The sequence below is a fragment of the Vombatus ursinus genome, unplaced genomic scaffold (genome assembly GCF_900497805.2).
Source record: "Vombatus ursinus unplaced genomic scaffold, bare-nosed wombat genome assembly UNPS02014893.1, whole genome shotgun sequence".
NCBI classification, from domain to species: Eukaryota; Metazoa; Chordata; class Mammalia; order Diprotodontia; family Vombatidae; genus Vombatus; species Vombatus ursinus.
Window position 1 is genome coordinate 4,089,312 of NW_020954671.1, and position 17,139 is coordinate 4,106,450.

Genomic DNA, 17,139 nt, shown 5'->3' on the forward strand with positions numbered 1-17,139 from the left:
AAAGAAAGATTAATTCTGGTAGTAGTTTGAGAACTGTTTGGAAAAAGGAGAGAATAGAGGCAGAAAGACCTGTTATGGGCCATTTCAACTGTCCACATAAGTGGTAATGAGGGGACCTACTTGGCGATATTAGTAAAATGAGAGAAGAGGAGTAGGCTATGAGAGAAGGTGTGAAGACAGAATTGACAAGATTGATAGCTCATTGGATATCAGTTAAAGGAGGAGGAAAAATGAAAGATAATAAAAAAAAATTAAGAAGATGGGAGCCTGAATGATTAGTGATGCTGTAGACCAACTGGAGAAAATCAAAAGAAGTAGCAAGTATAGGGGGAAAGTTAATCAGTTCAATTTGAATGGGATGAGTTTGAGGTGCTTGTAGAATATCAACCTGGGCGATTGGAGGTAGGAGCTCAGAGAGATTAGGTAGAGATGAAGGTATAGATTTAGAGGAGAGAATGTAGCAAGAGAAAAAAAGAGAAGATTTTGTTGTCATTGTTGGTTTTTTTGTTTGTTTTTGTTTTTAATATCTTACATTGCAGAGAAAAGCTTGAATAGCTTTTCCCTGAAGAGTAAAACAAAAGACCCAGTGAAGGACCTCAGTTCAATGTGGACACTTCTGGTCATTTGAAGTTTTGTGAAACAAATGTATCCTCCTAAGTATCACAGGAGATAAGATTCGCTGTTCTAGTAGTGCTTTGTAGATAGTGGTTGAAACCCATTTGGTGAATTCACTGATAATTTCTGCTTGCTTATGACTGATACAATGATGCTAATGTTTATATTTCAAAAAGTTCGTTATGTAACCTTCCTTTAGTGGGATTCATTGTTGTAGAATTGAGGATTATAAAAAATTGCTAATTTGAAGCACTTCATCAATGAGGATGTCAATATCTGTGAAATGGTACATATATGTTATTACAACAGCAGCTTGTATGAACAGCTCCCTCAGGACAAGGTGTAAATAGAGAAGTCTCTTTTTGCCTGTGTTCCCACTGAGTAACCAAACAAAAAAAAGTCTGCTTTACTAACTAGATTCAGATGGGCAGGAATCTGGTATAAAACATATCATTTGCCATAAGAATCAGCACTTTGAATATTGAAGCTAACTTCTGATTTTAGAGTGAATAATTGAAGAGTTAAAAAAATTGAATCTTTAACATCTGTACGAAGACATTCTTTTTAATCTTAGCTATCAAATGGAAACATTTGATTTGGGTTTGAAAGGTTATATTATGTGATGTTACCATCTTCAAAGGCAAAGAATACTTAAAAAATTAACCATGCTTTCTCATAAAGCTGTGCCGACTCCTAGTATATCATCCTATCTTCTGAGAAAATAAGAGGGTAGCATTTTTGACTTATAGACACAGCATTTTTTTTCATCTTCATATGCTAGTGATTAAGGATAGACAACGGTGACTTGCTAGTTTATAATTTCATTGAAAGCTGAACGAACTCAATAAACATTTACTAAGCACCTACTATGTGACAGGCATGGTGCTAAATGCAGAAAAAGTGGGCTTAAATTTTCGCATAAAGAACACAGCATGAAGAGCACAGGCTAGGATTCTAATTTCTTCTTGCCATGAGAATTTTTACATCAGAGAATGAATTATCAGAAATTTTTAGATGCTTCTCCTTTGGAGGCCTATAAAAAAGAAAGGATCTGTTTACATCTGGCTGCAATGCTGTAGGTGTGGTCCTCCCTGAAGGTGAGGGAGTAGTTTAAGAGGAACTGTTGGGGCCCATTCCAATTTGGAGCTTACTCTGCCTTTGAAAAGAATTCACTCTCATAGGAAGGGGAAGGGGAGTCTTGGGGGTGTAGAGGAAAACTGCTATTCCTTCAGGGACAAAGGAAAACTGACATCATTGAGAGGGAAAGTTGTTTGTTGGTTATTGACTTATTTAAAAATGCTATTCTAGGAAAGCAATCACTGCTTAGATGCATGGGATAGGAGGAGGATAAACTTTTTGCTTCCCACTAGAGGGATTTTATGAAACAACTCGTTGACCCTGGCAGTATTGCCAGGACCAATGAGACCTTAAGGAATACATTGAGCAAATATTCCTTGTGCAAGTTTTTGGCCTGAAAACTATGATGGACTTTTTACAACAAAGTTTTAGTCCTTCCAACTTTGAAAAAATTATGTAACAAAAGCTGTAACTTCCTTATGTGAGATACCTCTTTATTTTCCTTTTTCCCTTGCTCCAAATATTTTCTGTATGTTAAATTAGGAATTCGTCTTTTGTATTAGCCTCCTTGAATAACATTTGAGGTAAATAGGCTCTAACAATGCCACCAACATTTCTTTCTATTAGAAACTTTCTGTCCTTCATTTTAAATGTTCTTCTTTTCTTTGTTTTCATCTCTTAGTGGCACTCATTGGCCTTATTTATCCTCCTCATTGTTGAGATTACATAGTCATAATCACATTCTTATGTGATTATGACTTTTTGATCCTAAGCTCAGGACTTCTAATGTATTTCTGTTCAGTTTCCTTTATTAATAAGTGTTTTTTGAATGTAATTGAATAATGTGTGGGTCTAATCTTATTCAGAACTTTTAAAATCTTTTCTATTTGCTAATTTGATAAATATTCCTTAGACAAAAAAGTGGAACCAGGATGAGGAAAAGGACTGATCCCTAGAGAACTTTCTCTATGTTGACATCAACTATTAATTCACCCTTTTTCTGATCAAGTTGTTCAACCGGATCTACCTAATTCCTATACCATTCTTGTTTCTCGTAGTTCACTGAGTCATAGATTATTATAAGGAATGTCAAAGCTCAGTGAAACGAAGGTACTTCAGCTATGTTGAATTATAGTATGACCATCATTGAAGATACTGAGGTAGAATAAAGATATAGGTCATGGGATTTGTAGAGGTAACTGAACTAAGAGGATGAGAAATCAACACATAGTGTACCTATCAAAAATGAAACATAGATGGAAAGACTATGAGCTCCTTGATCTCCTTGAAAATGGAGGAAGAATGACCTCCTTTTGCATGAATGAAAGCTAATTGATGACTGTAACATGAATCTGGACAGGGTAATATCAACAAATAGAGGAAACCCCAAAGTGGAGAGGTTGAATGATGGCATTTTAGGAAGTATCTACTAATGACAATGGGAAGGAACAAAGAGTATGTATACCTGTTCCTCCCTCTGGACCAGTGTGTCATGGAGCATGAGAACAGGCACACCCAGTACTAGAAAGGGTGGCCTGGGGTGCAAAGTCTTTCAGGGGAGCTAGGTTTTCAGAAGAGCAATAAGATGGAATAGGAAAGAGAAAGAAGTCCAGGATAAAAGGGACTTTGTTAATGAAGGAACAGGATTTCCAAATGACTGAGGAAAGGTAGAGATGAAAGAGGTAGGACAGAGCTAGATGGTGGTGAGAGAGCAAGAAGTGGTAGGTAGGGAAGAAGGCCTGTGTTTCAACAGAGTGCTCCTGTGAATCGCAGGTAGAAAGGGAGGAGGAGATGTATCACGTCTGTAGGAGGAACCTTCGTACCATGCAACTCTGTTACCAGTTTTCCTGAATACTTGATGACTTGTGGGGATTTTTGCTGTGACTACTAAATTGCATGTTTTTGATTACCTTTTCCATGCTTCTGCTATGGCTGTAGGATTTCTTTATCAACAGTAACTCCAAGCAGGTAAGGGAACGCTTGCCAAAAGTCTTGTTTAACATAACTGGCTTACAGCCAACTTGGAAATTCTTAGTCATGTTTGTCTGTAGACAATACAAAATGCAGTGCCTGGTGAAAATCACATTGTATGCCTAACTATAGCAGGGTTCATTCAGACATTGCACGTGTGCTCTGAATCTCAGGATGCCAGGAAGACAATTGAAGCACAACTTCAATTTTTTTCCCCCTTAAACTAAGCTGATATTTAGTAATAAAGCTGTCTTGTTTTCCTGCATTTCACTGAAACATCCTAGAAAGCCGTTATGGATCCTGAAATTTAATGATGTACAAATTGCGTATTTTTGTTCTTCATGACAAGCTTTTTCTGCCGAGTCTTCTAACACCACTTTATTTGTTTATCTATGGCAAAATAAATAAAAAGCTGTGTTTGTTGTGGTTGTCCTATTATTTGATCCCTGATGTCTTTGGCTACCTGTTCAGGAAGAGTAGGCAACAAATGTGTTATGGAAATCAAAAGTTTGAACTGATCCCTTGAACAGTCTGTCCTGCTCCAGGATGATAAGGTGCCAGCTCTACTTGGTAACCTCCTGGTGCATGGAAAATAGTCTGCAAGGATTTATTGTTCAACCTTTTGGGTGTTTGTGATGCAAATAATTCTAGCATGAATCAATGAATGAATACTGACTGCACATGTCTCAAGCGGCCAATGGAAGGCCCAAAGTGAGCTTGATTCATTGTGGCAGTTCTCTCAGGGAGGGAGCTTGGGGAGACAGCACATGTATAAGAGGGGGAAATGCTCATCAATAATTTATGCTTGATCACATTGTCATCACAAACTATCCGTACCTCTAAATAATAGTTTTTAAAATGTGTTGTTCTTCATTGTTTTTTTTTTTTCATTTGAAGGCTACATTGAAGTCTTTGTTTCTGATTTCATATGAGGAAAACTTGTTTTTATGGCTCTGTGTGTGTGTGTGTGTGTGGTCAGAATGTCATTGTTTGACTTTCATGGATTCCTATCATGCCCTTTATAGAAAGAAACAGATGCCACTGATGACACATTGAGTTCCAGACACAAAGTGAAAGAACTTTCAGTGATTGATGGCCGGAGGGCCCAGAACTGCAACATTCTGCTCTCAAGGTATTGTTAATGTTGAGTAAAATAAGCATTTGTAACATAACCTTTCAGTATGGTGAATGATTTTGGTGTGTAACTCACAACAGTTTATATTTGTAAATATATTGTAAATTTTAAAAATTGTAAGCCTGTTGGGAAATCTGTTTCTATATTGTGTTACTAATTAGGGTAAGTGATACTTAGGCCTCCCTCTGTGAAGCAACTAGGCATGAGTTTGAAACTTCTTAGATTATAATTTCTGTGTATATAAAAATACAAAAGTACTTAAAACCTTAAGTAGAAATTTGTTTTCACCTTGCAGGGGTGGGGAGGCCACATGTGGCCTCGAGACTGAAGGTTCCCCACCCCTGATCCTTGACACTCAAAAAGTGATTTTATATAGGTTATATACATAACAAAACTAAGTTTTTGTTTATTTTCGTTGACCTTTTTATCTCCCTGTTGTACAGCCATTTGTCTGTGGGGTAGCTCACTGTATCACCATACTACAACAAATATTAGAATGTTAGCTTTTTTAAATGTCATTGGTCTATTCCTTCAAGCTTTAGTTCCTTCCTGGCCTTTTGTTTTAACGTTTTCTTCCGTTGCTATTTTTTACTAATTAGAAAGATCAAATCAAAATGAAAACTTAAGTTTCAAAATTTGGTCTTCAGGGGCACATTCACATAGCAGCCACACTTGAACAGAGGAAAGGAAAATTATAAATTCTGACTGTAAATTCTCCCTCAGTTACAGTTGAATTGGCTTGTGCCCTCACATTTAGCTCCTTGGTCTCTTATTTCTTTCCTCATGTTACTTTGAGGTTAGGCTGGTTGTAGTGATTGTGAGGAGTAAATGGAAATGTTTTTAAAAATCTACAAAATATTTTTTTAATATATTAGGAAAGTCATGTTGGGCAAGTTCTACTATGAAAACTTCACATGGGTTGACACTGTCATAAGGAGAATTTTTTCAGGAATATAAATCCTGAAACACATTTTTTTTTATCTCATCTTAACTACTTTTGAGAAAAGACCTTTGTAATGCAGAAAGCTAATTTCATGGTCTGTGCTATAACATTGAGGACTGACTATTGTTACATGTTACGTAGGAATAAAATATCTCGTGGGAGAAATGAGTTTAGATAACTAAATTTTAATCTGGTAACACATGAAAAATTGATGTGAACATTTCAATTCAATGTCTAACTGAAAAGCTTGTTTCTGTGTTTGCCTGGGATTTATTCAACTCACATGTTCCCACTTTTACCCCCTGAATACTCCTTTGAGGTTATTTCACAGTCTCTATTGTGCTAAAGAAGAATGTAAATTTTCCTCAGGAAGTCACCATTGAAAATACTTTTAAGGTAATTTATGTACATGATGGAGTATATTTAAGGTTTCCCTCCCCTCTTGGACAAATAATGTTGTTGTTCAGTCGTTTCTGATTGTATGTGACCCCTTGTATGGGGTTTTCTTGGCAAAGGTACTAGAGTGATTTGCCATTTCCTTCTCCAATATGTCCCCATTTTATAGATGAGGAACTGAGAAAAATAGGAGTTAAGTGACTTGCCCTGGGTCACATAGCTAGTAAGAGTCTGAGACTGGATTTGAACTCAGTTCTTCCTTATTCCAAGCCTGGTGCACCTCACTGCCTCTGACAAATAATATTCTTGTATAAATGCTGAATTAAATGAAGATTTTTGAAAACAATTTTTTGATTTTTTAATTCTTTTTTCTACATCTTATTGACTGTGGTTTTTTCTAAAAAAATCTCGTTGAAGTGCAGAAGAAGCTATTTGAAAAACTTTTCAAAAAGATTACTGTCATTTTTTCATTTCTATGCAATAGGGTTAAAATCCCAATGGGAGTAATTACATAGATCCAGTTCCTTGCAGACAGATTGTAATCAACAGGGGCTGCTGATGGTGACAATTACTGAGCTTTAGAGATAAAATCATAGCTTTTCCTGACTTCTCCTGCCCAGTTTTTGAAGAAGTTATTTTATTCTAATACAGTACAATTTATCAGAGATTAGAGTGATTTTTAGTATTGGAGCACTCTACAAATACTCCCTTGAAGTGATCATGCTTAGTTTAGTCAGTTTCAAAGGGGATGAATTAAAATCTGGCCAATACTGCTTGTGATTAGTAACTGATAGAGGCAAAGTTCTCTTTCAACAAACATTGATTCACACAAAAGGGTAAACTTTTTGTGACATGTTAGAGCTGCCCTGAAGTGTAATGGGCTGCTTTGGGTGAGTTTGTAAGGTCTCTTTCACTAGAGGTCTTTAAGCAAAGGCTCTATAATTATTAACTGGAAATGTTGCAGGTGAGATTCTTGTTTCAAGTACAGGTTGGGTTAATCAATCATCTCAAGCATCTTCCAATTCTAAGGTTCTGGGGCTGTAGGGACTCTGTTCTGTATAGCAAAACTATGTCCATATTCTGGGTGGCCCAATAGTAATAATTCTTTATGCGTCCAGTTTTCTTTTGTGTGTCACTAGTGTTTAGCACAGTGCCCAGCATATAGTAGTAAATGCTTAATAAATGCTTGATTAATTGTGTTCAGCTATGGGCCCTTACATTTTAGGAAGAACATTGATAAAACATTGATAAAAATCCAGAGAAGATTGACTAGGATGGCAGAGGGCCTTCAATGGTTAGCCTGGAAAAAAAAGGCTTGGTTGGGATATAATAGCTATTTTTAAGTATTTTGGAAGTCTGTCAGTAGAAGGCAGGTCAGACTTTTGTGTCTGGATAGAATAAGGAGCAATAGGTTGAAGTTTTAGGGAGGCAGATTTGGGCTTTGTATTAGGGAAGAAAGTTTCAAAATTTAGAAATACCCCAAAAATGGAATGAGCTGCTTTGGGGGAGCAAATGGATTCCTTATCATTGGAAGTTTTCAGGCTAAGGTTGGATGACTCCTTTTGGATGAGATTCCTGTTTAAGTTCTAGTTGAAATGGATGGCTTTTAAAGCCTCTTCCAACTCTGATTTTCTATGATTCTGTGTAATCTAAAAGCTTACTTACCTGAGGAAAAAGGTCAGGTTAAAGAGGTGTTCTCTTTTATGCTATTCTGTAAACAAAACATTTATTGAGGGCCTATTATGTGCTTAGTTCTGTATAAGGTGTGAAGCAGAGGACAAAGAGCTTATCTTATTGGGAGACAAAATAGAAACTTGAAGGTTATTGTTTAACAATACAAGTTAGTCCCTGATTAGGGATCAAGTGAATGATATTGCTCTTAAGTGCTATAGGGTTTCTGGGAAGGGAAAAGCCCCCTTATAAAAGAGGAATTAGTTGAGTGAAATCCAAAAGATATCCAGGATTTCTATCCCAGTCCTTCATAACTGTTTTAAAGCACATAGAGGTTGCCACAGAAGAGTTAGATCAGCCAATAAGGCTAAAAGCATAGGGTTTTTATTTTTATTATTTTTAACCAGCATGTTTCAACTTATACATGGGAAGACTTGTTTCTTTGAGACATTGAGGAGCATGGGGGTGTAGGTGGGCGTGAGGAGTTGAGGGCAAAAGGTATAGCCATGTAGTCACCAAAAAGATAAGAATACAATTAGGTCTTTCATGAGGACTGGTACATACATATGTGACTTAGCCAATGAAGTGGTAGGGACATTAGAACCTGAAAAGAGATGATCTCTGAGGTATAGTAGTAGTAAGAGAAAGGAAACAGATAACTGTATAAAATGTTCACTTTCAGCCTAATACTCAGATTACCACAAACTCTCCTCATTCATCCTAGATTCAGGAACACCTAGGTTGGATCCTTTACAGAAAGACATCTCAGTGATGCAAAAGAGAACTAAGGGTTTTATAGAGAGAAGTGCATGGTGAGGGGTTGAGGGTAGGGTTGTTGGGGAAAAGATTCATCTGGTGGGTGTCATGCATCTGCAGCCATACATAGGTAGCAAGGTACCTATGATCAGAACTGGATGGGGCATGTAAGTTTCTAGAACGAAAGATTCTAGGTGTAGGTTATTCTAGAAAATGAATGGGTCACCTTGCAGGGTGGGGGCATATCTGGATCAGAGGTTGTTTGCAGTATACAACCGTATAAATCTTAGAAGCCCTCAGAACAAACTAGTTCCCTGAAATGATATAATTTAAAGAGGCAGGGGAAATTTGGGATAGGGGCAAGAAAGTGTGAACAGAAGTGGATGAACACCAGTCTTATTTAAGCAGTGAGAAATAAGATTGCACAGGTAGAATGGGGCCAAATTATGGAGGCTGGACCAAGAAAGTTTTAAATTTGAAGTTTTGAGAGATTGAGATTGTTTCTTTTATTGTATTTGTAGCCCCTGTTGCCCAGCACATAATAGATGCTAAATAAGTATTTGTTGGTTGAAAAATCTTTTCCATCTCTTCCTGCCAGTTTCCTTTAAGCAAATATGTGAGACCAAGAATCATTCCCTGGTGGATATGAAAAAACAATTCTAAAAAAGAATTGCAAATGATTAACCATCCTTTCTGTGAAAGATTGTTCCAGATTACCAGTAATCAGAGAAATGCAAAGCAAATTGGCATAGATAACAGTTTCTCTTCTTGGTCTAAATGAATTGATTTTGTTTATACAAAAGCTTTTCAATGTAATATAATCAAACTTATCTGTCTTATCTTTTGTGATTGCCTGTATTCCTTGTTAGGAAAGACTCTTTATCATAATGATGATGGATTCTCTCCTCTGCTCTCTTCTCCCTTTCCATCTGACCATTAATATTCTGTTAAATTATTTCTTATTCTGCCTTACCTAATCCTTTCCACTAATCTACCTTTTAAAAAAAGTAATTACCAGATAGATTTATGACTGTTTTCTATAGCATAATTGAAGTCTAGAAATGCTTTCATTCCTTCCCTCCCCTCCCCCATTTCCCTTGAGCATTTAAATCTTTTATTTTTCTAAATGAATTTTGTTATTAATTTGTTCAGCTCTAGAAAGTATCCTTTGGTAGTTTGGCATAGCACTAAATCTGTTTATTAATTTAGGTAGTGTTGTCAGTTTTATTGTATTCACAAGGCCCAAGAGAGCAGTGTCTTAAGGAGAATGAGTTTGGTATACTTTCACTAGGATGGGTTAAAGAAAGGAGAGGTAAAGCCAAGGATGTCAGCTAAGAAGCTATTGCTATAATCTAGATAAGAGGTGAGAAGGACCTAGTCTTAACTGGCATTAACGGAAGTTAAAAGAAAAGGTACAAGTAAGAGGAATTACTATTTTTTAAAATCAGTAGAAATTGGTGATTCTGGAGACAGAAACCTATGAGATTGATATGTGAACTATATCTCACTTCTTTTCACTTAGTTTGATACGCTGAGGCTTAACCTTAGCTCTCTTTCTTGTCTAGTGGCCTAGGAATTTTATTTCCTGTAATGTACTTTTCTAATAGAACAAAATAATGAGTGTGTGTCATATGATACATAATGGGACCAATTTTAAAAATATTATCATGTACCTACTACTATATATGGCATTGTGCTAGGTATTATTTTCAAGCATGTCTAATATTTGGTGACCACTTAAAGGTGTTCATTGCCTAGGCAGGAAGGACACAGAGAACAATTAGTCAAATCTAAGTAACTTCCTGCCCTAACTTAAAAGAATATCTTCAGCTAGGGAATAACATGACATAAGCAATGAAGGTAAGGCCATGTTTGTGCTGGTAGTTCAGAATAAGACGGAACATGAAATCATCCAGCGTTTGAGCTGGAAGAGACCTTAGAAATCATCTGTTCCAACCCACTTAGGAAACTAAGACCCATAGCATCATGATGGAAACACTGCATTTGGTGTTGGAGGCCTTGAGTTCAAATTCAGATTCTGTCACTTGTCTTCCTTGAGTAACCTTGGGCAAGTCATTTCTCTCAAGGCCTGACATTCTTTATTTATCAAATGAGGGGCCAGAATAAATAATTTCTATGGGTCTTTTCAACTATAAACTGTGACTTACCTAAGGTCCTAACAAGGAATAAGTAACAGAAGGGAATTTGAACCCAGGTCATTATATGCCTTTCCTTTCTGGCAGGTTGCCTCTCTAAGGGGATCATTCACAGGTACAGAGATAGATTGGCATAGATTTGAAATGCCAACTCTATAGTGTTAGAGACCAGAAAAGAGTTGGACATGGATAGGAAAAAGCATATGACGAATGACTATTGGTAAACTGCAAGTACTTATTTGTATTGCCTTTGTTAAGTGACCCAAGAATTTTTCTCGTATATATATAAGAGCTCTAGTCTGCTTTATTCCCTAAAACAGCTTTCAAAAAAACTTAGAAACAAGGTTTATATTGCAAAATGAAACCACATAAAATACATTTTTATGAAGTGTCCTGCCATATTTTTTTTTCCAGACACACAACCTAATGTCTGCAATCTGAGTACAGTAAACCATAAAAGTGCCCCATTGTTCTCTTTCCCTTCACTTTTTTATAGGGGTGGGGAGCAGGTCTTTACCTTACCTGCAGAGATTTTATACAGATCTCATGCAGTGAATAAAGAAAGGGACTAGATGACCTTTGAGATCCTTTCCAATTCTGAGGCTGGGAAGAAAACTTTCATAACCGAATAAAAGAACCTGAATCAAGCTACTTTAAATTTCAGGCCTCTAAGGCAAACGTAAGACCAAAATATCAAGGTGACCCTATATTTTTCATTTTCTTAATTAGGCCTTTATATTTTCAGCCAGTGTTATGGTAAATTATTGGAACATTTGGTACTGTTAGGTACGGGCAGCTGGGTCCAAAAGTTGGACCACTCAGTGGATCGAGTGCCAGGCCTACAGTCAGGAAGACCTGACTTCAAATCCCGCCTCAGACACATAGCTGTGTGATCCTGAGCAAGTCACTTAACTCTGTTTGCTTCAGTTTCCTCATCTGTAAAGTAAGGTGGAGAAGGAAATGGCAAACTACTACAGTATCTTTACCAAGACAGCCCCCAAATGGGGTCACGAAGTCGGACATGACTGAAATGACTGAACAACAATTACGAAGTACGTGAAATACTATTGGAAGCTGTTTCTTTTATCTTCCTGCTTTATAAATAAATCTGAACTGCAAGTCAGGTCAACAAGAGTTTATTTACTACATGCCAGGCACAGAGGCTACAAAGAAATACAAAAACAATCTCTGCTCTCAAGGAACTCACAGTCTAATAGGAAATATAACTGCAAACAACTCTGTACAAACAAGACATATGTAGATATAGATACATCTATACATCTTATAGAAACATCTATAGATATATCTTAGATGCAGCTATATCTATATCTACTGAAATTTTGTTTGTATGTAGTTATTTGCAGTTGTAACATAACAACAGGAAAGACACTAGCATTAAGGGGAATCAGAAAAGACTGTTTCAAAAGTTGTAATCTACCTTCTCAAAATTTTTCTGCATATTAAGAAGCTAGAAGAATGAAGCTTAGAAATTTTAAGTTGTCACTTGTACCCAAAGTCATTCCTTGCTGTTTGGAACTGACTACCGATTCAGAGTAATGTAGACTTTCCGGGCATTCCAGGTGCAATTTGCTTCTTTACTTTCATTTAACAGGTCATGGGAGTGGTTATAAGTCTAACTAGATAGGTCACTTCTCTGGAGATCTTATGGTTCTGTATTCCTCATTTTTAGAGAAGCCCAAATTGTTTTCTGTTCCTCAGGTTGAGCTCAGTCCAGACACAGTCTCTGGAGGTCAGATATATACAATTTCAAAAGCAAGAAATTCTGTGGTCCATATGGAGAACTAATGAAATGCAAATTTTGTACTTACTGTTCTCACTCTCTGATTTTTTTTGACTCCATTTCTTTTAAATGCAAAACAGAAGGCCTTTCCAGAGCTAACCCATAAACGGTTTCTCCAATTCTGTGTGAAAAGGACACAGAACTATCATTTTTTTTTCTTGTAAGCAAAATCCTCCTAATGATGCTTGTAGACATTTCTATATCCAGTTGATTCTCACTAATGGCAAGTTAAATCTCCTTTAAATAACTTATTTCCCCTTTACTTTCTTTTTGTTCAGTCTTTTTCAGTTGTGTGTGACTCTTCATGAACCCATTTGAGATTTTCTTGGCAAAGTTACTGGAGTGATTTGCCATTTCTTTCTCCAGCTCATTTTAATAATGAGGAAACTGAAGTAAATAGGGTTAAGTGACTTGACTAGGGTTACACAGCTAGCAATTTGCCATTTCTTTCTTCAGCTCATTTTAATGATGAGGAAACTGAGGCATTAAGTGACTTGCCCAGGGTCACATAACTAGTAAGGTGTCTGAGGCCAGATTTGAACTCAGGAAGATAACTCCGGACCCAACACTCTATCCACTGCACCACCCAGCTGCTGTTTCCTTTCTACCTCCTTCCAAAAGTGATTATATTTCTTTTTGCTATATGTCAACACAAGAAGAGTACCTGACTTCGAGTAAGCACTTACTAAATGCTTGCTGATTTGATTAGTTCGCACACAACAGTATAGCTGTCTACAATGCATTGGTTTGGTTTGAGCCCGTGTCTGTGACATGTAGTAGTTTGTTTTCCTGTCATGCCTACCCAAACCAACTCTGCTCATTTTGAGCCATTAAGTTTAAAGGTTTTCCAGCATGATGATCTGATGAACATGTTGATGAGGTAAGAATTTCTAAAGAACCCTGTAAGTTCAAAGGTTGGTCCAGGTTTGCTGTTGTTAACAAACACCCTCGCGATAAGATGCAGTGTGCTAATTTTCTTTAAGGCAGATAAACTTGTACTCTGCCTCACTGCTTTGGTTACGAGAATGATGTAGAGGTGCTATGGAAGGAGCTGACAAATGTAACCATCTTCCTGGTTTGTCACATGTGCACTTATTGAGGGGTGAAACAATCAAATATCAGCTGTAGCTTAAAAGCTATGAGCTTTTTTTTTTTATCTCTTTTAATGAAATGTGGTCCAAAAGTTGGAGAAATCTCAATTGAGCATAACAACAGCCTACCTACCCCAGATTACCCTTTGACAATCCTATGTCTCCTTTCCTTATCTTTCCTTTTTTAGATGCCTTTCTATATAGGTCTAATTGACTGTGCTTCACAATTATTTTTTATGTATTTCTTTGTCTTGCAGTAATTAATTTTTTTAAAAATGTTAAGTACCTAAACCATATAAAGTATAGTGTGTAGTGGTAGGTAGGTAGAGTTTGGGAGGATGCACTAAGTTTAGATAAGGTAGTCAGCTAGTTTTTGTAAAACACCTTTATGTACCAGGCCAGGGGTGGGGAACCTGTGGCCTTGGGGCCACATTTTTAGGTCCTCAAGTATGGCCCTTTGACTGAATCCAAACTTGACAGAAGTGTGAACTTGAGGACCTAGAGGGCCACATGCGCCTCAAGGCCATAGGCTCCCCCACCCCTGTACCAGGTACTGTGTTGAGTGCTAGGGATACAAAAAACAGTAACAACAAAAGGACCAAATAAAAAACAAACTCCAATCTCAAGGAGATTTTTACTGATTTGTACAGTGATGTACACATACACAAACAGCCATATTATAAAATACGCTCTTGTTCAATTGTGTCTGACTCTTGATGACCCCGTGGACCATATGACATCAGTACTGTCCATGGGGTTTTCTTGGCCAGAATACTGGAGCGGTTTGCCATTTTCTTCTCTAGAGGCAAACAGAAGTTAAGTTACTTGGCCAGAGTGACACATCTACTAAGTGTCTGAGGCTGGGTTTGAACTCAGGTCTTCCTGACTTGGGGCCTAGCACTCTAGTCACTGAGCCATGAGAAATGTGAATTAAATCATTTGTGAAATTTTAAGGATTAAGACTTCATTACTAATTTGATAGGTTATAAGGAAGTGAGGGAAGGATTAGAAGAAACTTTTGTTTACTATACAACAACTCACAGTGTTTTGTACAGAGGTAATACATGAGATAATACTTTGAAAAAATGAAAAATACTGTATTAGTGCTAATTATTAACCTAAAGAGTAACATTATTTCTGGATAACTGAGAAAGGAAGTATCAGGCTACTTGAGATCTGTGGTCTTTTTCATGTGGATACTTTCACGTATACCATCAGTGAGAGTATTACAAATGCCAGGATTTTTCTATTCCCTTAAGAGGAAAAAATTGACTATCAAACTTGTAAGAGTTTCGGTACTGCTGCTCTCTTTTGTCCCATGAAGGCCAGTACTAAATATGATCCCTTTTTGGGAGCCACCTGTGAAAGCACAAATCTTTGATCCCTGGTATAGATGACAAAGTAATTCAGTGGACTTGAAAAAGCTAAATAGATCGTAATACCTTGTCTATACCAGGGCAGAACGCTTAGCAACTTCAAGAATTTTGTTAATGTTTGTATTATTGAAACTAGTCATCTAAGATGTCCTACTTGAGTGTTTTCTGAGTTAAAATCTGGTCTCAGACAAGTACTAGCTCTGTGACCCTGAGCAAGTCACTTAACTGCGTTTACCTCAGTTTCCTCATCTGTGAAATGAGCTGGAGAAGGGAATGGCAAACCATTCCAGTATCTTTGCCAGGAAAACCCCAAATGGGGTCACAAAGAATAGGATACAGGTAAAATGACTCAACAACAACAACAAAACTTGAGTATTTTAATTTCCACAAATGTTTGAAATTCATTATTTTTATTTCATAGCAGGGATCTAAACCAGGTAGCACTTTCATAAACCAACTGTGGTAGTCAAAGCGTAACACCTTAATTAAGTCAACATATGATGATTGAACTCTGTGATTCACAAATGGCCAAACGGTAGCTGAATTCATGAATTTGTTATTCTCTGCTTTGAAGATTCGCTAATGCTCAGTCTTCAACAAGATAACATGGCCTTATTTTTTTTAATCCATTTTTAGGAGCTTTAAATATAATCCAAAATGAAAACAAGCAGAAATTGCTAGATTCAATTCATGTTTTTATGTATATCTCTTAGGCATTCTGGTGCAAGTGGTAGCCTAATCTCAAACTTATCATTTGGAGAATAAAACTGTGTATTTTTTTAATCTTTCAAACCTAATAGGTAATCTCAGTGAAGGGGGTTCCTAACCTTTTTGTTGTGATTGTTGAATAATGGACACCTTTACTAGTCCATTTAAACCTGTGGAACCTTTCTCACAATGTACTTAATTGCATAAAATAAAATATATAGAATTACCCAGGAAACCCATTGTATTGAAACAGTTACAAAGCTTTTTTTTTTTAAGTTCATTAGATAGGTTATGGGTGGAACATAAAAGTTTTGTTTTCTCTGACAGAATTCTCCAAAACAAAGCCCTGAAATAAAATTAAAAGAGCTTCAAGATGCCATTTTAAATGTAATATTTTCAGGAAATATCCTTGCACAGGGATCCCTGAATTCATTAGAAAAAAAAAAAAACACTTGAATGTCAGTAATTAAAGCACAAGAGTAAATATCTTCATTAACTTTTCATATTCAAACCAATTTTCTTGATAATTTAAAAAATCTGTGATCTTTCTTCCATAGGTTGAAATTATCCAATGATGAAATCAAACGGGCAATTTTAACAATGGATGAACAGGAAGACCTACCAAAGGATATGTTGGAACAAGTGAGTCACAAATATGCATGCACTTCATAGCACAAGTTTCAACCTGACTTTACAACAGGGACTGGGAGATGGAGAAAATCTGACCTTTCCTAGTAAAAGGTCCATCTCTGCAATGAGTAGGTTGGACCAAGGTGCATTCCAACTCTAATAAAAGACTTCCTGTAATATTCATTATACCACTAGGTGGTACAGTGAATATGTTGAGATCTATGCAGACAATATGATGGTTCACTTAGTAACTCAAAGGAATTACTACCTCAATACGTGTAGGAACTTGAAAAAGATTAAAAATGAATATTCTATGCTATTCAGAGCTAGCTAAGGCAGCTAGGTGGCCCAGTATATGGAGCACTGGGCCTAGAGTCAGGAATATCTAAGTTTAAATCCTGCTCAGATCCTGAGAAAGTCAGTTGAGCACTCTATGCCTCAGTTTTCCCATCTGTAAAATGGAGATAATAATAGCACCTACATCCTAGGGTTGTTCTGACAATTAGGCAAAAACATGTAAAGCACTTTGCAAATCTTAAATTGCTATATAAATGCTTCATTATATTATGTTTATTATCATTGTTCTTTAAAATGATGAGATAAGGATAAGGAATTAAATCCATTTTATCTCCTCTAATTTACTCTGTTTTATTAAGTGGATGAGAATTTCCTGTCTCCTCCTCAATGGCATTATTATACAATCATAAAAAACATAGATGGCACGCTTATCAAATTTGCAAACAACATAAAGCTGGAAGGGAAAACTGATATGTCAAAACAAAGGGACACCAACTGGCTAAAACATTGGACCAA

General features: G+C 36.7%; 1 protein-coding gene across 3 annotated transcripts in view; it reads left to right on the forward strand.

The window, feature by feature from the left end:
* Nucleotides 1–17,139, forward strand: part of DAAM1 (dishevelled associated activator of morphogenesis 1) — a 202,785-nt gene that overhangs the window by 156,234 nt on the left and 29,412 nt on the right. For all 3 annotated transcript variants that reach the window (XM_027842878.1, XM_027842880.1, XM_027842879.1), the window contains exons 16-17: nt 4,689–4,795; nt 16,254–16,338. In XM_027842878.1, coding sequence (XP_027698679.1) covers nt 4,689–4,795; nt 16,254–16,338 — 192 coding nt within the window. The remainder of the gene's footprint in view (nt 1–4,688; nt 4,796–16,253; nt 16,339–17,139) is intronic.